Here is a 22,802-nt window from a genome sequence, read left to right as displayed (position 1 = left end):
TCTAGACATAGACTGACCTTGGTCTCCCCATCGACCTGCTTTAGCAAATCAGAGTTATCACAACCCACTTTCGCCACAACTTCCTTTCACAATATACACTATCACCCCCTTCCTTTGTTCAAACCAAGTTTCTATCGAAAACCAGTTTCCCTGCAGTTTCTTTAGCATCTTTCACAAGAGAACCTAACATTTCTGGGAGCTCAGACAATTTATCCAACATATGAGAACATGTAAATCTTATAAATTGGTCATTAACCTCAGCCTGGGCCTTAACCACCAATCCTGTCAGGTTTTATAATTTTGAGTCATTACCGGCCACATAGACTGCTAAAGTATTTAACAGATCCACCTGGATTTCAAGTTTATTCGAATGGAAGTCAAGTGCACCTTGTTATAACATTCATTGTATTTAGTACACATTTCAATACACAGATATCATCTGTATTTATATTTTTTATAATGTGACCATCAACATTGGGTAAAATGTCATATTTGTCCAAGAATGAAAGATCTGCAGGGCTCTGAGCACCCTGAAAATTATTTACATTATCAATTTTTACCAGAATTAAGATTGCCTGATCATCCAGTACCTGGTCCAGTACCTGATCATCACCCCATATCCCTGGACCAAATATACTTAACATATTTTTATCCTTTGTTATCTCTAATAGAGGCATTCCTAAATTCCCACTTTTCTTGTCAGCCCCAAACATGGGCATCCCAGGTATAAAAAGGGGGCCATAAGACTATGTGGCTGCACGTGTCATTGCACCTTATTACACGCTCAGTTAAATGTTCTAGTTTGTGCATTAGATCTTTGCATTTCATCTGAGTACGTTGAAAGCCCTTCCTTTTCATCTTGTTTGAAGCTGCAACTTTTATATGTATTTGCAATACTCGACACAACATGGAACATCATTTACAATCCGTGAGATGATCAAAGTAGCCAAAGTAGATATCAAAATACATATATAGCTAGGGGCATATTTCTTAAAGCATTGCATCGCCCTTGCGCCTCGCAATGTGGAGCAAGAGCGATGCAACTTTTAAGTAAGATTTGTCAAGCATTGCATGGCTTGATGAATATAGAGTCATGCGATGCAGTGCAAATCACTGTATTGCATTAGTCTGCCCTAGGGAGGTGTTCCTTAGTTGGGACATGGGGTTCACACATAGTCAACCGTGGATTTTGCTACATTCCCAGATTTAATATTATCATAACTGGCCGACATGGGAATGAGTCAAAATGGTACACCTTCCCTGGTGAGGCGTAAGAAGGAGAAATACCTTTATTTTTCATTGTTAATTCCTATGTGTACTGCATTCTGAGGATTCTTTTTGTGCAGGAAGGTGCACCTTCCTTCCAAAAACAATCCTGATCTAGATCTGGGCCCAGTACCTACATCCAAACCTCATGTAAAAAATCTAGGGGTGAAGTTAGACCAAAAGCTGACCATGAAGGAACACACCAACTACATCGCAGGGTTGTGTTTCCACACCATCGGCCTACTTAGACGTGTCTTCCCGTATCTCCCTGCCATCTATAGGAAGACACTTGTACAGGTCCTGGTGACCAGTCATCTGGACTACTGTAACGGCCTGCTGACATTAGCAAACGCAGATGCTGTAGGTCGTTTGCAGGTAGTCCAGAACACAGCAGCAAGACTGGTCATGAGTGCTCCAGCCAGGACTCCCTCTAAGCCCCTGCTGAAGGAACTACACTGGCTTCCCATACGGCAGCGTATCAACTTTAAGATATGCTGCACGGTTCACAAATGTCTCTACAGAGCAAGCCCTAAATATCTGTCTCAATCCCTTGAGCTGTATCAGCCCAGCAGGTCTCTACGCTCTAGCAACCAAGCCCTTCTAAAGCCCCCTGCAACTAAGAAATACAGACAAGGAGATCGTGCTTTCTCCGCGGTTGGACCTGCTTTATGGAACAAACTTCCCACTGATGTAAGAATGACTACCAACCACCTGTATTTTAGAAAGACACTAAAGACCCTTCTTTATCAAGAAGCATTCCTGTCTAGTTAACTTCTATGATGCACTACCTGTCGTTCTACAGCTGTCAACGCGCGGAGATACCCTTACGGGATTGATTCCTGCACTATAGAAGAAATTAAAATAAAATAAAATTAAAATAAACACAGGTACTTTTGCACCATGATCTGAAATAACATCTTTGATGACATCTGACAGATCACTAATGACATCATATAATGTTTGTGACACTGTCTCATATGGTTTGTGGACCTAAGTGCAAACAACCTCTGCAACCTACATTAGGTGCACACAGATTTACCTTATTTATCAAGGTGTACCTCTTCAACCCCAAACTTTGTGAACTATGCTCCATCTAACAGTTAAACTGCACTGGCCCACTTGACTTTAAGCTGTAGTTCACTTGGAATTGTAGTTGGCTTGAATAAAGTGCAAACATTCATAATGGGTTCTCTTCTCACTCAATTTATTTTTATTCACCCAAAAATAAGCTCTAAAAAATGTGGAATACTAGTGTGCCAGAATGTATCTCACTCATTAACAAATGTGTTATTTTCAACAGGCGTTAAATAATTGATGACTCAGAAGTATACAAACAATAATGCTATCATACTTTAACACTCTCCCATATCAAATGTTTTTTATCTTACTTTTAGGTAAATGAATTCCTTCAGAAGATTCATTTCAAGACACCGGCTGGAGCTGAGTTTGGTTTTAATGACAATGGGGAAGTGCCAGCTCTTTTTGATGTTTTGTCTTGGGATTTCTTTCCTAATGGAACCATCTCAAGAGTCCAAGTTGGAACTTTTGATCAATCAGCTCCACCAGGACATCAGCTTTCCATCAATGAGAGCACCCTCATCTGGCATTTCAATGGGTCACAAAATGGATCTGTCATTGCAAGTCTGTCTCAGGTATAACTTCTAAGCTATGCCCTGCGTACACTTTAATACAGTGAGGATGTTTGACTAGCTCTATCTTTCGTCGTTGTAATTACAGAAGAAGAATAACTTGTGGGTTTCTTTTTATGAGTCACTTATTTAAATGTATAAAGGTGTGGCTCAATGATTAGAGCAGCAGACCCTGATGCAGAGGTCTACCCCGGGACCAGGGTTCAATTCCCGCCTCGGCGGGTCTTGGGCTCAAAATTCCACGGACCTGATAATTGTCGTCTCGGTGCCTATTCCAATCATGGAGTCCCACTCTGCAACTCCGGGCAATAGCCTGCTTAATCTCCACAACGGCCCCCACAACGCTAAGGATGCCTGGCCTCCACCTTGGGGGTGCCCAGGAGTGAACGCCTCACAGGGAAAGCCAGGATGGGTTCCACAGTGGTATTCGTACAAGCGCCTTGAGACCCTTGCGGGTGAGTAGTGCGCTATACAAGTATCAATTTACATTTACATTTACAAATCTATACATAATCTCTGAAATCTGTTATTCCGTTTGCATCCATAGACTCCGAAGTCACAGGAATATATAGAAATAATTGATGACCATGTTTTTGGTATGCTTTGATCATGGATGTACGTCACCACATTATCTCTATAGATGTCACGTTACTGAACAATTCATAGTGAAATTAACACAAAAATATATTTTTCCCTTATTTATTTTCTCCTCAGGCAAAACATTTTCCCTTTTACCTATACACCAATATTTACCTTTGTTTTGTGTGGTACACAACCAGCTAAAGGTGTGTTAAAACCCAGCAATATTTAGTTAATGTTAGGTAGGCAAAACGCTAGTATTTCTACTTTCAGACATTAGAGATTCATTTAAATGAGCATTCTCCCAAATTAGAGATGCCACACATGTGGGTCAGGTGCATGGTCAGAATTGTTTATGATGTTTTGGCCTGAAGGTGACTGTTTTGGCATGTAAAGTTTACTTACTAGCCATGGGCGGAATTCGGTGAGTTGCGCAAAGTCGCAAAAGACCTCTGCTGCTCTAAGTGGAGTTCCACTCGTCGGCGAAGTTTGCCAGCGCACCTGGTCGCATTGCAATGGGAACACAGTATGCGTTCTTGTTTTCCATATTACATGAAAACAACATCAAGTGGTTCTCAAGTGTGTTCTTGTACTATAAATGTTGCACGAATTAGCCCACACAATTCGCATGGGCGTGGCCATCCTGATTGTCTGCTCTCAGTATGGTACTGGGCATAAAATGTAATCTCTATTTTATCTGTCTAAACCTCCCCCTTTAAAACTATTCTACCCCTCATTTTCATCTAATTATTCATGACACATTGAGTACTGCCACCAACTGGCATCCGATTCATTTAGAGGAGATTTGGAGGCGGATGTTGCGGGCCTGCATAACTGTCTCCAGCTTCAGGCAGGGGAACTTGCACCCCTTTGCGTCTTGGGAAGACTGTCCGATCCTCTGCTCATTGGTTTATGACTACCCTTAAAGAAAGTAAGAGGATCTGCAAACACCTAGAAAGGATCTAGCGGAAGCACTTTGACCCGATTGATGAAAAATTATTTATGAACAGGCACTGAAGGCTCACTGCAAACAAGTTCTTGTTGAAAAAAACATTTTCTCTCCTTTAAAATTGAACTTAAAATGAACAAAAACAAGGACATTTTTAGAATAGTTAGTGAATTTTCCTCCCCTGCAGTGGCAGCCAAGTCATTCATCCCTTCTCAGGCATGTACTGACCGTATGGCCTCCTCTTTTCATGCCAAGATCAAAAATATTCAGGAGAACTTCCCGACAACATCTCCGGGACTCAGAGACAGTTGTGAGCTTGACTCCTCCTTAACTCAAGTCAGAAAACCATCTCTGGAACAGTTCCCATTGGTCTCCTTGGACAAATCCTTAGAAATCATGAAAGGCATAAAATCCGTCTCTCCCTCTGATCAGTGTCCAACTACCATTCTGGCATCAATAGCAGATATTAATAATACAGTGATAAATCGGATCTCTCTCTGCAGGCGGGGCGGATCCCTGATAGATAGAAAAGGGCTGAAATTCTTACCTTATTAAAAAAAAACGACATTGTACCCAAAGTTAGCCTCTAACTACAGGCTGATACCTCTGCTTCCTTTCTTTTCTAAGGCCTTGGAAAAAGTTGTGAATCATGCCATCAATTAATTTGTAGAAAAACACTACTGACTCGGTTGCAGAGCAGTTTGCAGCGTCAGGATCTAAAGAACGTGGAATAAAGCTGGTAGGATCCGTAATTTTAGAGACCCGAAGTGGGGGTTACAGCTCGTTAGACCTACTAAGGAAGGTCATAATCGTACCAGGCAGCCAGCCCGGCGGGGCAACTACGCAAAGCTTCCACCCATTGTATGACTTACAACTGGGATACAATTGGAGAATATTTATGAATGCTTCCCAAGTACTGAGGAGGCCTAAAATAAGTATAGGCTGAAACGCGTCGACTGTACCCTATGTTGGCATCATTTGAATATTGAATTAAAGTCATTAAGTTGCTTTCAGAAGGCCTTATTTTTGAAAAAGGAAGTACAAAAGGTTGATCTTCCTAGGCCTCTCTGTGTTGTATATGATGACCAAGAAAAAGGAATAAGGTTGGATCATTTTGTACTACACCTTTCCTTTGTTTTGAATAATTGGGCACCAGAAGAAAATGTATTCAGTACGTTGTATTTATGTTGAGTATTGTAGATATTGTGTATAATATGTAAATGTGTATATATATTAAGAAAAATTATTTCAATGTATACATATATGTAAAAAGAAACAAAAAATATGAAAAACGAAAAATTCATTTTTTCTTAAAATATGGTTTACTAAAATAAGTTTAAAACCAAGTTTTGTTGTAATTCATTCTTTCAGTAATCAGATAGTGATTGGATGAGGCATGAGAGAATGGTATTTGGATCTATTCCAAAGAAGCACTTTGAAAATTGAAGACAGCTAATTTATAGTATCTGTTCTAACAAAGATTGATATAATCAGTACCATAGGCATCATTGTGTAAAAGAAAAGTTTATAATCCCAGATACCTAGATGGTTTAATGAGTAGCCCCTTTGATAAAAAAGATTCATCCCTTCTCAGGCATGGACTGACCGTATGGCCTCCTCTTTTCATGCCAAGATCAAAAATATTTAGGAGAACTTCCCGACAACATCTCCAGCACTCAGAAACAGTTGTGAGTTTGACTCCTCCTTAACTCAAGTCAGAAAACCATCTCTGGAACAGTTCCCATTGGTCTCCTTGGACAAATCCTTAGAAATCATGAAAGGCCTAAAATACGGCTCTCCCCCTGTTCCATGCCCTACTACCATTCTGGCATCAATAGCGGATATTCTTAATACAGCGGTAAATCGGATCCTAATCTCTCTCTGCAGGCGGGGCGGGTCCCTGATAGATAGAAAAGGGCAAACATTCTTATCTTATTTAAAAAACCGACATTGGACCCAGAGTTAGCCTCTAACTACAGTCTGATACCTCTGCTTCCTTTCTTTTCTAAGGCCTTGGAAAAAGTTGTGAATCATGCCATCACCTCATTTGTAGAAACTAATTCAATACTCCACCAGAGTCAGTCTGGATTCAGGGTAAATTTCAGCACTGAGATGGAGCTGCTGGAAGTGTGGAAGGCCTTAAAGGACATTTTGGTTAAGGGCGGCAAGGCCGTGCTGATACTATTGGACTAATCTGGGGCCTTTGATATCGTCCCCCATGACCGACTCCTAGTAAGACTTCAGGAGTGCGGTTTTGGGGGTACGGTACTCAACTGGTTTGCCTCCTTTCTAAAGGATCGCCAGCAAGCAGTTTGGTCCCTGTCTTTTGCTGCCCCTATCTTCCCTTTGGAGATGGGAGTTCCTCAGGGCTCAATGTTGAGCCCAACCCTTTTTAATCTATATATGGCACCCTTAGCTACTCTGGCGGATGGGCTGGGAGCTAAAATTGTATCATATGTGAACGATACGAAGCTGCTCTTTACCTGCGATAAAGACACAGATTTTAAAGGAGCCGTGATTAACCCCTGCTTAATAGAATGGTTCTCCTTGCTCCAGTCTAATCAGGTTAAATGCAATATGGAAAAGTCAGAGATCATCTTCTTTGGGCACCCCCCAGCAACTTTTGGCGTAACTGATGGCTTGCTGATATGCCTCCCCCTACAACGTCCGTAAAAACTGTGAACAAGTTAGGGGTGAAGCTAGATGAGAATCTCTCTATGCAGGCACAGATTCAGGCAGTGTTTGGATCCTTCTTTGGCGCTTTGAAAATGCTAAAGCAGTTTGGCCTCTCCTGCCTATCATGCATAGGAAAACTGTAGTACAAGCACTAGTAGGCTCCAGGTTGGACTACGTAAATGTACTGTACCTAGGGTTGCCAGATCAACTATTAGCAATGCTGCAGGTGGCTCAGAATGCATGAGCCAGTGCAATACTCATGCTTGGCCCAAGAGCACGAATGTCCACACAGTTGAAATCCCTACACTGGCTCCCAGTCCTGAAGAGGATCAATTTTAAGGCCATGGGCCTGGCTTTTAAGCTCTCCATGGCATAGATGCCGGGTACATCAAGAAGAGAGTCCAGTTCTACTGCCCTCACTGTACATTAATGTCCTCAACTCTTCAGTTGGAATGCATCCCCAGATACCTTCAAGCATGGATAGGGGGGACATTCCTTTCAGGTACAAGCGGCTCAATTGTGGAACAGTCTGCCACTGGAACTAAGACTAATGCCGGAACTTTTTGCATTTAGGACGTCTTTGAAAACCTGGTTATTCCAGCAATAACAATCACCCTGGACTGTCAAAGCACACAGCTAATGCTGTTATCACACCTCAGCATCGGGACACTCAATTGAGTAGCTGCGTACTTTACAAAAGCCACTTAACAAAACATAACATTTTAATTTGTTATATTAGTGTGTATCTTTATGTTTGTGTATTTTACATTTTTGGGATTTTGTTTGTGTTTTTTGTGACATTTTGTTAATTTTCCCTTACTTGCTGATCTTTGTTCTTTGCTTTCCTTTTCTTTTTATTCAACCCCACCCAGTGCAATAGCAGAGGCAGGGTGGCTGTGTTGTGGGCGGTACAGCCTCACTGGTGTGCAACCTCGTGTGATCTTTGGTGAGGGTGAGGATGACGTGGAAACACTGTTTTTGTGCAGTGCCACCTCCCCTCCATGATGGCAGGCCCAGTTGCAGATACTCCTTGTGCAGAGCATCAGCGGTGCTGGGGGAGTGTGCGCCGGTGCCTGTGGCGCATCAGCCAGCTTAGGTGCAGCATTCAGCAGCTGACGCACTGCTCAATGGCTATTTTTGACAGTGACAATAACTGCTTGACCTGCTAAGATTCAAGATTCTGGGGCTCTGTGTATATTTACAACTATTTTCTCTGTTTGTGTTCTACAATAACAACATTTTATTCCAAATAGCATATTGCTGACACTCAGAGGTAACTTACGCTTAGGTTACGTTGCAATATTATTGCATGCCCTAGTGTTTAGTTTCTGCTAGGCAGTTGCTCAGCGGTACCTAATTGTACTTATCACTGACGCTTGATTTGGCTGATTAAGTAAGAAGCCATTGCTGAATGTTTTCCTGTCAATATAGTGAATCAGTGATACGAGAATTTCACTTTTTGCGATGTTCTGGTGGCATTAACCCATTCGCTGCTAGGCCTTTTCCCTCCCTGTGCTAAGACTTTTTTGGGCTGTTTGGTGTAGTTCGCCCTTAGGCCTCTGTAACATTTTGACCACATAATTATCCACACCAAATTTGCATCTTTTTCTTCCAACATCATGGGGATTTAAGAGGTACCAAGGGTTTGTTGATTGCCCTGAAGGGGACACATATATATGACAAAATACTTCTAAATTAGAAAAAAAAAGTTAATGGGAAAAAAGTGCTGCAGTTGAAAGCTTCTGGTATTTTCCCTGCAAATTGTATCAACAATGGATTTATGGTGATTAAATCACCATCACTCCTGCTTTCAGGGCCTGACAGACATTTGTCAGAAAAGCTAAATATTTTACACAGTTTTGGCATGTTACTATTTTCTGTGCTTTCAACCTCCTTCCAGAAAATGGTAAATATGGGTATAAAAGCAATAATGGATCCTGTAAAGCTATACATTTCTAAACAGTGGACAATATTCTGCATTCGGCAAGGGGTCATTTGTGTAGATCCTTCAGGGTTTTCTTATAGAAACTAACTGTTGAAAATAGAAAAAATTGAAAATGAGTTGAAAGAAACAGCAATGTTTGCTAATGTTTTCACCTGTAAATTCTTTTAAGTAACTCAGATTTTTAAAAGCACTATTAAGTTACATCTGAAGGCTGCTTCTGGTTGTGGGGATATATAGGACTTGTAGGTTCACCAAGAACCTGAGGAACCAAGAGCCAATAACTGTGCATCATCTTGCAATGGTTTTTCATTGCGAACCGGGTATATAACAATTCATTTGGGAAAATATAAATAGTGAAAGATCGGTATAAAAGACACCTATGTATTTATGAAATAGGAACAAAAAACAGAGTTTAGAAACAGTAGCTATTTGCACTTCTCCAAAATTGTGGGTACCCATACTAGCATGTGAATTATAGGATATTTTTTAAAGTGACTTCTTTTTAACATATTGTATTACATTTGGAAGGCAGAGATTTAGCAAAAGTCAAAAGGTATTAACAGTTGCTCTACAATTCTGTGTTACCCTATGTCTCTGTACAACACCCAAACAGGGCCACACATGTGGGAAGAAGCAAATATAGATGAAATAAAAGGAAAAGACCCGGAACTAGAGGCAATCGCTCTCAAAAAAGTTGAACTGAAAGAAGATCTAACCAGCAGGGAATCGGAAGACCTAATACCATTGGCAACAGTAAAATACACAACATTTTTGATTAAACAATTGAAAGCCGTAGGTGCCGCAGGACCAAATGGGCTGCCGAATGCCCTTTTCAAACAAGACCCCGAATTTTGGGCCAACTATCTCACCCCCCTTTTTAATCAATTGTTTTGTGAAAACAAGATGCCACGGTCTTGGAGTGGAAATATTTTTCATCAAATCTACAAAAACTGTAGCAGAACAGAACCTGGGAACTACAGGCTGATTGCCCTCATTGATGTAGAGGCAAAACTTTTTGCTTCCTGCATCTTACGTCACTTACAGGAGTGGACAAAGGAAAATAAAATAATCCCACAATTTCAAACAGGCTTCAGACAAGGCATGGGCACCATCACAAACCTTTCAGCACTGACGATCTTGATCAAAAAAGCAGAAAAGAAGAAAGCAGGATTACTGGCAGGTTACATCGACCTGAAGTCAGCTTTTGATAGAGATTCAGAAAAGGGGGTGGTGATGGACAGAGTATCTGAATTAAACAGAACACTCATACCCAGTCAACAGATCAGGGCTTGATCCATCACCATTTTTTAGCTCACTGCACCATCCCAGCTCAGAACCTGGCTATATGCAAATTAGCCTGTCCCTGGCCCAGTGCATCATGGGAACAGGGCAGACCAAACTACCAATCCAATTCTTATACTGGGAAGGAAACAAGCTTCCGGGGACCGGTTTCTGGCATTTCAGACACTCTGTTCATCACCACCCCCTTTCAGAATCGTTTTTGGCCACTACAGGTGTGGCAGGGTATACTCAGACATGAGTCCCTTGCTCACTGCACCACCAGGATTCAAGCAAGCAGGGCCGATGACGGCTGAAATGCCAGAAACCGGTCCCCGAAAGCTTGTCTCCTTTCCGGTGAAGAATTGGCTTGGTAGTTTGGTCTGCCCTGTTCCCATGAGGCACTGGGTCAGACTAATTTGCATATAGCCAGGTTCTGAACTGGGGCGATGCAGTGAGCTAAATAACGGTGATGAATCAAGCCCTGATCTCTTGACTAGGTAAGAGTGGTCTGCTTAATTCAGCACTCTGTTCATCACCACCCCCTTTCTGAATAACTTTTGATAGAGTGCCACGCGGTCGTCTGTGGAAGAAATTGGAAGCATGGGGATTCCCTCAGATTCTGACAGACACAATAACATCTTTATACAGTGAAACATGGGCCACAGTAACACTTGGAGACGGAAGAAGAATATCGTCTAAAAAAACATAACCAATGGATTAAAACAAGGATGTGTGATCTCACCATGTTTATTTAATTTATACTTAGCAGACCTAAATAACTACCTGCCACAAGTAAATGGTCAGGCGCCAAAATTGGCAAATGAACCAATTCAGTTCCTGCAATATGCGGACGACATTGTGGTGGTGAGCCAAACTCCAATAGGACTGCAAAGGGTCATAAATAAACTAATAGACTATTTCGATTTTCTAGGCCTGGAATTAAACAAAACAAAAACTAAGGTGGTGAGACTAGCGGGCCCCAGCCCAGGAAAATTTTAATGGTATGCAAAGAATTCACAAATTGAGGAAACAAGCTCATATCAATATCTGGGTATTAAAGTGGGCAGAAACATGTCCTTGGAGGTTCAAAAAAGGGATATTACAGCTAAAGCCCAATCATTAATCTTCGCCTACAAACAACTTTACAAGAAACTGGAATGCCCTTCAAACGGGCACCTTCTAAAAATAATGGGAGTACAATTGCTCCCAACTTTATCCTATGGACTGGAAATATGGCATGGCCAAGAAATTAACACTTTAAACAAACTACAGATTAAAGTGTATAAAGCAGTCTTTAACCTCTTTAAAGGTTCATCTCCAGCACAAATACGCTTGGAATTTGGCCTCCGGAACACAGAATGTCAAAGGAAAGCAATTTTTGCAAAACTATGCAGGAAATTTAGAGCATCGGAAATGGGAACGCTGAACAACTTATGCTGGATGGAAATAAAATCACAATTTGATAAATGAAACCCAAATATTTGAACTGGCTATCTGCGTATTGCCCTGGAGGCATTAGAGATCGAGGAAGCTTGAAACAGCAACTTGGAACGAACATCATTCAATAAAGTGTGTAACACCGGGGCTAAGTCACTATCCTTTGTAGAAGATAAAAGAAGATAGTCCAAACGCTGTCATTCATGGGTGGTAATACATTCAGGACACAGCCCAAAACACAACCTGGACACACTACATGTTTACAATGAAAACTGACCCTTTTCTTGCAAAGTGTCTAGCTATAAATTTTTGACCCTTGCTCTGCCGGCACCCATGGAAACCTAGCAAACCGATACATTTTTTAATCTAGACACCCAGAGGAATCCAGGATGAGGTGACTAGTGTGGCTCTCACCAGGTTCTCTCACCCAGAATCCCTTGCACACTCTGTAAAATAAAAAAAAAACATTTTCCCCACATTTCTCTGATAGAAAGTTCTAAATTCTGCATGGATCCACACAATTCCGCCCACCCTGCAATTCTCAAAGTTCTCAGATAAAAATGATACCCCACTTGTGTGGGTGGGTCAAGTGCCTGTGACAGGGCCCAAAACATATTTTGAGACATTTAAATTACCTATCACAAAACAACCTGCTTTAGCAAGGAAGAACACCTGAGTTTTTGGCCCAGCGGCCATCTAGGGAAACTGACCAAATCCACACATTTATGAACACAAGACACCCTGGAGAGTCCAGGGAGGTATGGCTTGCATGGATCCCCCAACGTTTTGCTACCCAGAATTCCCTGCACACCTGAAAATGTGCTGAAAAAAAGTCAAATTTTCCTTACTTTTCCGGGTGGGAATCACCAGGCTGAGATAAATATCCTACCACCTAGCATTCCCCCAGGTCTCCTAATAAAAATGGTAGCTCACTTTTGTGGATAGGCATAGTGGCTACAACGGCAAATGGACCAAATCATACTGTAGAAATTTAAAAATTACCTATCACAAAACTAACTGGTTTTACAGGGGGACACCAGGTTTTTTGGCCACAGCCTCACGGACATCTAGGAATCCTAGCAAACATGCACATTTCTGAAAAGTAAATACCCTAGGGATTCCAATGAGGTATGATTTGCGTTGATCAACCAATGTTTCCCTACCCAAAATCGCCTGTAAACCTCAAATTTTGCTGAAAAAAAATCAACGTTTTCCCAACTTTCTGTGTGGGGAAGTTGTACGATCACTGGGCTGACACAAATTTCCTACCACCGAGCGTTCCCCCGGGTCTCCCGATAAAAATGGTACCTCACTCGTGTTGGTAGGTCAAGAACTCACGACAGGCAAGGGCCCAAACGGAAAGGGGGGTCACTTGAGTTTTTGGTCCTTGACTTGGCGGTCATCTAGGGAAACCTAAAAACCCACACATGTCTCAAAAGTTGAGACCAGGAGGAGTCCAGGGAGGCAAGGCTTGCATGGGTCTCCAACGTTTTCCTTCCCAGAATCCCCTGCAATCCTGAATGCTGCCATGACCTATGTTGTCTACAACAACTTGTTAAACAATAGTAGCAGTTATTTACTTACTTACTAAGTTAACTCATTCAATTGAATCCATACTAGTTGTCTTAACTGAATATAGATGAAGCAATAACAGGGAAGGTATCACAACTTTGCAAGTGAGGTCCCACTTCCAGTTTTACCCAGGGATTCATCTGAATGATTGATTATCCATAGTCGGCAACTAAATGGAAATAAAAAAGACTGAACTAATGGTTTATATTTTTATGAAAGCTTTTCAAAGAATTGACACCAGAGTACTACATGATGAAACAGCAAGAATACCTGACGGAGTTGAAATACAAGCAAATAGCAATATCAGTGCTTTTTGTCTACTGGAGAGCTAGTAGTATCCTTGAGTTATAAAACAGGGACTCAAAGTCTGGAGCGTCGTTTACAGTTGTGCAACACAGGGCCAGAATGATGATGCAGATGTTTTTCATTCCATATCTAAGATATGGATCACTTTTCATGTGCGGGTGGGTAAGTGGGCCAGTGTGAGCTCTTGCTTAGAAGATCCTGCAGTAAGTTGGTGTTGCTTTCACCACATCCACCCCACCAAGTGTGTGATCTAATGATGATATAAATTAATATACATCAGAATAACTCGCACAGCCCAGGGGAAGAAGGCCATGCGTTTGATGAATAGATGGGAAGGGGGATTTGTGGAAAGGTTTAACAAAGAAAAACACTACTCAAGGACAACATTAATCTAGGCAATGAGCAGCACATCATTTATCATCAATTTGTTGTGAAAGGAAACAAAGAAATAAGTATGACAGAGTTCAGATAAATGTATGTAAGGAAAGTTTCATGAGGGGTATATCAATAAGACTTGGAGGCGGAGCAAAAAAACAAGAGGGAGACTCAAAATTTCACTTGTGCCACAAGTCCAACACACAAACACACACACTCTCATACACCATCGCTGGTCACTGTCACACACTCATGTACACACTCACAAATTCACTCTGACACTTAAACACCCAATCATATACATATACCCACTCATACACTTGTAGATACAGTTACATACCCACATTCTATTTGGAATAACTTTGGCCCTGGTTGAAGAATCTTAGCGAATTTCTGAAAGAAGATGGCTCGGTCCGCTGCGCTCCTTCCCTAAAAGTTTGGGGGGGATTGGTCAAGTGGGGGCTGAGATAAAAGGGGGGTCCCAAAACGTGTTTTCTCCATGTTATTTTCCATAGGACCTTTAGACTCGGCTACAGGTCGAATGGCTGAATGGATTTATAAGAAATTTGGCAAAACTGTACAGTCCGGCTCGCAGATTACGCTTTTTTTGGAATGGTGTAAATCCGTTCAGTAGTTGCTGAGGAAATTAAAGTTAAAGTCAATTATATATCTATACGCGCGGACGGGTGCGCGCACTCAAGCGGCTGCGCGCGCGAGCGGAATTTTGCTGCGTGACGTCTGTTAACGTTCGATTCGAAGGAAATCAGGAAGTGTCGACCGCCATTTTGTCATTGCGAGTAAATATATTGTTGATTTCAAAGCGTTGGAACATGGAAAGGGGAGAAGGTAGAGATTGTTTTGCTGCGTAGGTTTTCTCAGGGTGTGCAGTAAGGCCCTTAAAGGCGAAAATATATATATATTTTTTTTTTTTTAAAGTTGCGTGGTGCGCGCACTCGGTCGCGCACACCTATTTACAAGAGTGTGAAAATAGAGATAAATCAGAAGTTTGAGTGCTTTGATATAAGGTGGCTCTGAAAAGAGCCCTTGTGTTAATTGAGTTTTTTCTGCATTTATAAGTAAGTACCGATGCAGAGCCTGATGTTGCAGAGGAAGATTCTGTTTCCCTCATCCGTGAAATGAACACCATCTCTCCTATAGATGTCTTGCATGTGGTAACGCAAGTCGTTGTGGTAAATAGAACCCATGCTATAATCTCTGAGGAATGCAGAAACAGATTTATTTACATGTCTCCTTGCTTTCTCAATTTGTGCACAATGTTGATTGGACCAATTCCATTTCTGTCTTTAGCATATATTGGAATATACCAAGGCAGTTCGAGGAAAAAGTGTCATCAATTGTTGAAAGGTGTCTTTTAGAAGCATTTCCAGACCTACCCCAGTCAATGTGCCTAGATCGTTCCCACCACAGTGCACAATTATAAGGTCTGGTTCTGGGAGATGCATAAAAGTTTTCACCAATGGGATTAATTGGTGACATCTCAATCCTCTTTGGCCAATCAACGTTATTTGCACATTTGGTAAATCAAGGTTGGAAATTCGTCTGCTTGCTGCATATTTTCCAGTCCAGTGAATATAGCTGTGTCCTAAAAGCCAAAGCTTCATTTTCAAGGCAGGTGCACTTGTACTCCGATGGGTTCTGGAAGTGGAATGGCAGTTAGAAGCTGAAAGTCAGGATAAAAAAATGGATGAGGCTTAGTGTGGTTGAAAAACAAAAAATGATTGGTTGAATCTAATACGTGAAGATTGAAGACTATGTTGCATGTTAATGTTATGTAAAACTAAAAGTACTATTGGGTGTGAAAAAAATGACATGTAACAGAGCTGTGGATAGGCAGGTGTTTCTGGAGGGAAAACAGTGTTGTTACTTTGCTGTAGAACGTTGAGATATGAACTTTTGACCTGTGCCTTCAGCCAGGTGCAGAATGAGGTGTTACCATGGAAACAGCCAGAGATGGCAGTGGGTGATGGGTGACTTTTATGTGACATTGAAAATATTGTGAGGGAGAACCAACTGAAATGTAAATGCTTACGTTACGCGCTCCGCGCCGCTCCCCGGATTGCTTCCGGAAAGCTGCGCTTCGCGCCTCGCACACCGGAGCACTTCCAGGTGCGCTAACGCGGCGCGTCATATGACGCATTACGCAACAACGCGATACGTCGTTGGGGCTCCACCGGAACTGATCGAATTGGTAGTCTACAGTGTTTCTGGATGTTTCAGACTGAAGCTGGCGTCAGCATGAGAGCACCCCGTGGCTACGTCGTGGCCATTCCGCGAGCAATCATGGCAGTCGCTCCCCACCGGAAGTCTGCAGGAGTCGGGGGCCTCGGTGACTCTTGTAGAATCTTCAAGGCTGAGGGGACGCTTTTGGGAATGGGGCCCATGCCGTAGCAGTCAAGCGTCCGAGTTCCAGGGTTGCCCAGAGCCATCCTTGCAGGCCAGGCCCAAGTCTGTGGAGCCGACCGCCATTTCCTGAGCTCCGTGGCAGCCGCCTGTTGCTGTATCGGAAGAGTGGGTGCAATTCAGCCGGATGGCGGGTGAGACGCTGTAATAGCAGGAGCGGGCGCAACTCAGCTTGTCGAGTGAAGCGCTGGGGTGTAGCTGAGAAACCTCCACCTTAAGAGGTGGGGGAGGCTCGTTCGCGCCGCCTCTCCCTTCCAGTGCACCCCACGCCGTCTCCTGGCGCAGGTATATGTGATGGTTGGACCAGGGCACCGCAGGACGTGTCTTTAGGTCAAACAGATTGTGTGGACAAGGTCCAGAATGGAAGAGGCATCAAAAGGCAACAAGTTCCGCCTGACCCCGGGAGCCGGCCGCCTATGTCGTGGGTGATCTCAGGCCATACCAGGGCAACAAGACTTGGGGAGGGGGCAGGAGCCAAGCGCCCCCTCCGAGTCCGTGCCACCACACCGCCCCTCGGGGGCCTCCGTCAAGCGGCTCAGGGAGGCACCGCAGGCAGCCGTTCATCAGATCAGTTGTTCTCACCGGCAAGCAAGAGTGGGTGCATTTCAGCTGGCCGAGCGAGGCAATGTGCTGCAGGAGCGGGCGCAACTCAGCTTGTCGAGTGAAGCGCTGGGGTGTAGCTAAGAAACCTCCACCTGGGGAGGTGGGAGAGGCTCGTTCGTGCCGCCTCTCCTTTCTAGTGCACCCCACGCCGTTTCTTGGACCCTGAAGTATGGCACTCAACATCCGGAACTTATGACATTTGTGCAAGGCAGGGACATCGAAGCCTCTCAGGGACCAAGTATATCCAGAGTCCTTCCTACAGAAGGTGGTGGGGGTGGCGGCATTAGCAAGGCATCCCCCCACACAACTTGTTGGACCCTGAAGTATGGCACTCAACATCCAGAACTTATGACATTTGTGCAAGGCAGGGACATTGAAGCCTCTCAGGGACCAAGCATATCCAGAGTCCTTCCTACAGAAGGTGGTGGGGGTGGCGGCATTAGCAAGGCATCCCCCCACACAACTTGTCGGACCCTGAAGTATGGCACTCAACATCCAGAACTTATGACATTTGTGCAAGGCAGGGACATTGAAGCCTCTCAGGGACCAAGCATATCCAGAGTCCTTCTTACAGAAGGTGGTGGGGGTGGCGGCATTAGCAAGGCATCCCCCCACACAACTTGTCGGACCCTGAAGTATGGCACTCAACATACAGAACTTATGACATTTGTGCAAGGCAGGGACATTGAAGCCTCTCAGGGACCAAGCATATCCAGAGTCCTTCCTACAGAAGGTGGTGGGGGTGGCGGCATTAGCAAGGCATCCCCCCACACAACTTGTTGGACATCACCTCTGGATGTACTGGGTGTTCAATTTCAGAATTGAAACTACTAAGAAGCAATTAGAAGTGTTGTTTTCATGTTGCAGCAGGCTGCCATGTAAATAGTTATTTAATAAAACGTTTTACCCTGTTACTTTGCTGGTGTGTTGTATATATTTATAATATTTGCATAGTGTTTGTCGTTATTTTGGGCGGGGTGGGCGGCGGAGCCGAGCTGTCTTGCAGCCATCATGGCGTCGAGCTCGGTTCCTCTCACTAGTTTCATGTTTTTTCTAACGATTTATATGTTATAGTTTGCTAGCACGATACAGCGGATAGTCCGCATTTTATATATATGTCCTTTTTATTAGGGGGGTCCTCCGGTGGAGTCGGACGATCTACCTCTAATAAACGGTCCGGTTGAACCAACTACCAACAAACGGGGCAGAGATAGACATGACGGGTTACAAAGGGGACAAAAGTGTGCACTACCTATCCTTCACTATCTGCAAAAACTAAACAGAATATTGCGACTCTGTGCTTATTTGTGAACAGAGAATGACCCAAAGAGAACCAATTTCGAACAATCATAGGCTATTGGCAGTGGGCAGAGAGGCCATGACACAGAAAATGGCTGTTACTTACGTGCATGATGGGGCCTAAAAGGGACTAGATGGCGTGGCCACTGTTTCGCGACTTTCACTTTACTTTTAACAGTGGCTGTGGTGAACATAAATGAACGCCGCTTATGTATACCTAATTTTAGTCATTTTCCACAAAAAAGCTTTTGATATTTGCTATTAAAAAAACAAAGAAATTCACTGAAAAAACCATAGGTTATAGACCATATATAGTTAGGAATTAGCATTTACAAAACCTTGAAAAATCACTGAAAAAACCATAGGTTATAGACCATATATAGTTAAATATCTGAAGTCAATCTCTGCACTCGATGGAGATACAGGTCGTTGATCAGAAGATGTGCTGGCCACCTCTAATGGTAATAGCGTGGTCAGGGCTCTTGTCGTTGCCTCTGCAAATTGCACAGGGTGCACTTGTTTGACATGCCGCACCATGGTATGTATGGAAAAGGAATATTTTTTTGCTGGATTTCTTCTTGAGAGAACCAAGTCACATATCGTGCAGGTTACTTTTGGTGCATTCACTTTCTTTTGATCTTCAGGATAAGTGAAAAATTGCCAGATGAAAGATTTATTTTTTCCTATTAAAGGTAGTCGATCATTTTGGTCAGATTCGGAAGATGAATGAGATACGGTAGCCATTTCACCAAAGTCTTCCGAAAGATGTAGGACGTTGTTCTCTCTTGAGAGTAGAAAAGATAGTGAGGGAAGTGGGTGGAGTGCTGCGTGTAAATTCCAGAATTGAAACTATTAAGAACCAATTGAAAGTGTTGTTTTCATGTTGCAGAAGGCTGCCATGTAAATAGGTATTTAATAAAACGTTTTACCCTGTTACTTTGCTGGTGTGTTGTATATATTTATAATATTTGCATAGTGTTTGTCATTATTTTGGGTGGGGTGGGCGGCGGAGCCGAGCTGTCTTGCTGCCATCATGGCGACGAGCTCGGTTCCTCTCACTAGTTTCATATTTCTCATGAGGGGTTGTTCCTAATTTTTCTATTTTAGCAAGGTCAAAAAGAGATCCCATCAGTGGCCTACTGATTTTGCTCGATTCCTTTTGTTTTTTCTAACGATTTATATGTTATAGTTTGCTAGCACGATACAGCGGCTAGTCCGCATTTTATATATTTGTCCTTTTTATTTGGGGTGTCCTCCGGTGGAGTCGGACGATCTACCTTTAATAAACGGTCCGGGTTGAACCAACTACCATCCTGATTGTGTATATCTTCTGAGCTGGATTTAAGCACACAATTGTTAAAGTATGAAACGTTTTATATTTCTAAAAAAAAAAACCAAGGTGTGTACATCCGGTAACGCACGAAAGTTTAAAAAGACATTTGGCTCCATTTACTGAAAAGTTTCATAAGAATAAAAAAGAAGTCTAGGTACAGTCTCTTTGACGTACTATAAGTTCTTTGAGGGGTGTATGAAGAAATTCAATAAGTTCAAATTGCAAAGTTTTCACGAAATATATAGGCAGGTGCGCGCACTCGGTCGCGCACGAAAGCCTGGAAATGCGATATCCATTTAATTGACAACTGTTGCCGAGAGTGCGCACACCGGGTCGCGCACGAAAGTTTAGTAAGGCTATTTTTATTTACAGACAAATTTTAATGCGTTCAAAAAAAGGCAAGGTACAGACTTTCAAATTCTGTATCGCTTTACAAGGAGTCTCTATGCAACTTGAACAGTAAAGAAAACGTCTTGTTTTCGAAAAAAATATTGCCAGAACTTTATTGACAAAAGTATAGGTTGCATACACAACATATTTCTGAATTAGCATTTTAAAAACCAATGAAATTCACAGAAAAAACCATAGGTTTTACACACGTTATAGTTAGGAAGTAGCATTTAAAAAACCTATGAAATTCACTGAAAAAACCATAGGTTTGACACATGTTATAGTTAGCTGGAAATTTTACTGATATAAAACCAATGAAATTCCACGTTATAGTTAGTTGGACTCACTATAACTTGCACGTGCAATGCACTGCTGATGACGTCACATATTACATCACTCATGACTGTGCGTGTTGGTATCCGCAGAGTATACCCCTGCTGATTCACATGGAGCCTTCTTTTACAATTTGTTACACAGTATGTAAGTAACTGTGTACATATGGCCGTCTTTAATACAATCGTGCCCAATTTCCAGCCGTCGGGACACCGGTGCACTAGATAAATATACGTCACCATCGTTACCTACATATGCCGATCACGTGCTAGTACCCTATTAGATGATTGGTCGAACGTGTTTGACATTGCAAGACACGTATTAGCGGGTGCCTAAACGTCTAGAGTTATTAATTATAACTTTATTTACATATTTTTTTGACATGTTGGTATACTTGTTCAAACCAGTGCACAAACACTAATTATTTGGTTTACGTGGTTTAATTTATGAAATATGTACTTAGTGCCCAGCAATCATTTGCTTGTGGTTACATTGCCAGATATTTGTAATGTGATTTGATTACTGCTGTGTAACATGACAATCTACCATCAATGTAAGACAGACAGTACTATTACAAGATGGCGCTCTTATAACATTGTCAAGATAGATAAGTCCCATGTCTATGTTTATTAGAGACACACGGTAAATACAGCAAACTTTTCAAGCATCATTGTGTGAACAAGCACTCATGGGGTGCGAAACGCGTCACGTAGGGCTTATGGCGTGAATAAACCCTACCTACTTGACAGACCTGCGTTTTGGTGTGGATTCTTTTGGTACCTAAGTGCGCGCTTGGAACGCCGTTTTGCTAGAATATATATATATATATATATATATATATATATATATATATATATATATATATATATATATATATATATATTGACTTCTTCCCAAAAGCTTGACGGGGGTTAACTAAATGCGCAATTGGCTAGCGCATAACAATGTCTGCAAAAGCCCTCCACACACAGAAGAAGGCAGCAACCTGGAGGGCTTTTGCAGACATTGTTATGCGCTAGCCAATTGCGCATTTAGTTAACCCCCATCACGCTTTTGGGAAGAAGTCAATTGGCGTTGCCTCACGGCTTTCAAAACTTTCCTGGTAAGGAACACTTCGGACCTGCCCTTCTTGGTGAGGCGATCGGGCGGTAGAGTTATTGTACCTCTCATTGTGGCAGTTTGCCCCTGCTCCATGTCAGCTTCACCGTGGGTGGCTGTGACGGTACGAAAGGAGATCGGAGGAGCGGCTTTGAAGAAGGGGTATGGGCATGATGACAACGAGCCCTGCTGACCCTGGCTACCGCCACAAATCACAACTTGCAAGCCTCTCCATTACACCGGCCCACTGTGTCTAATCATGCGGCATTGTGGGAGTTGTGGTGCAATGCTATGTGCCAGCACTTCAACGGGTGATTTGAACATCAAGGGGGAGGAGCGGAGCCAAATCGTCATCTTAAGGCAGCAGGAGGCACTGACCGGGACAGTTGGTCGGGTGTAGGGCGCTGAGGAAGGTGGAATGCGCCGAAATGCATTCGCCGCCACCGGACCTTGAACTCCTTTAATAAAGCCTCTCCAAAGCATTTCTCCTTTGTGGTTGCTGCCTTCTTCTGTGTGTGGAGGGCTTTTGCAGACATTGTTATGCGCTAGCCAATTGCGCATTTAGTTAACCCCCGTCACGCTTTTGGGAAGAAGTCAATTGGCGTTGCCTCACGGCTTTCAAAACTTTCCTGGTAAGGAATACTTCGGACCTGCCCTTCTTGGTGAGGCGATCGGGGCGGTAGAGGTATTGTACCTCTCATTGTGGCAGTTTTCCCCTGCTCCATGTCAGCTTCACCGTGGGGGGCTGTGACGGTACTAAAGGAGATCGGAGGAGCGGCTTTGAAGAAGGGGTACGGGCATGATGACAACGAGCCCTGCTGACCCTGGTTACCGCCACAAATCACAACTTGCAAGCCTCTCCATTACACCGGCCCACTGTGTCTAATCATGCGGCATTGTGGGAGTTGTGGTGCAATGCTATGTGCCAGCACTTCAACGGGTGATTTGAACATCAAGGGGGAGGAGCGGAGCCAAATCGTCATCTTAAGGCAGCAGGAGGCACTGACCGGGACAGTTGGTCGGGTGTAGGGCGCTGAGGAAGGCGGAATGCGCCGAAATGCATTTGCCGCCACCGGACCTTGAACTCCTTCAATAAAGCCTCTCCAAAGCATTTCTCCTTTGTGGTTGTGGTTGATGCCTTCTTCTGTGTGTGGAGGGCGTTTGCAGGTATATATAAATATATATATAAATATATATACATATATACATATATATATATATATATATATATATATATATATATATATATATATATATATATATATATATATATATATATATATATATCTA

The 22,802-nt window shown here is 42.8% G+C and overlaps 1 protein-coding gene across 1 annotated transcript in view; it reads left to right on the top strand.

The window, feature by feature from the left end:
• Window positions 1-22,802, top strand: part of LOC147725846 (vomeronasal type-2 receptor 26-like) — a 632,864-nt gene that overhangs the window by 561,497 nt on the left and 48,565 nt on the right. The window contains exon 4 of the mRNA XM_086962802.1: window positions 2,661-2,897. Within this exon, the coding sequence (XP_086818928.1) occupies window positions 2,661-2,897 (237 nt within the window). The remainder of the gene's footprint in view (window positions 1-2,660; window positions 2,898-22,802) is intronic.

Source organism: Lissotriton vulgaris, chromosome 3_1 (genome assembly GCF_964263255.1).
Source record: "Lissotriton vulgaris chromosome 3_1, aLisVul1.2, whole genome shotgun sequence".
In the NCBI taxonomy this organism is placed as follows: domain Eukaryota; kingdom Metazoa; phylum Chordata; class Amphibia; order Caudata; family Salamandridae; genus Lissotriton; species Lissotriton vulgaris.
The sequence above is the reverse complement of the archived record's forward strand: the minus strand, read 5'-3'. Positions and strand labels throughout refer to the sequence as shown.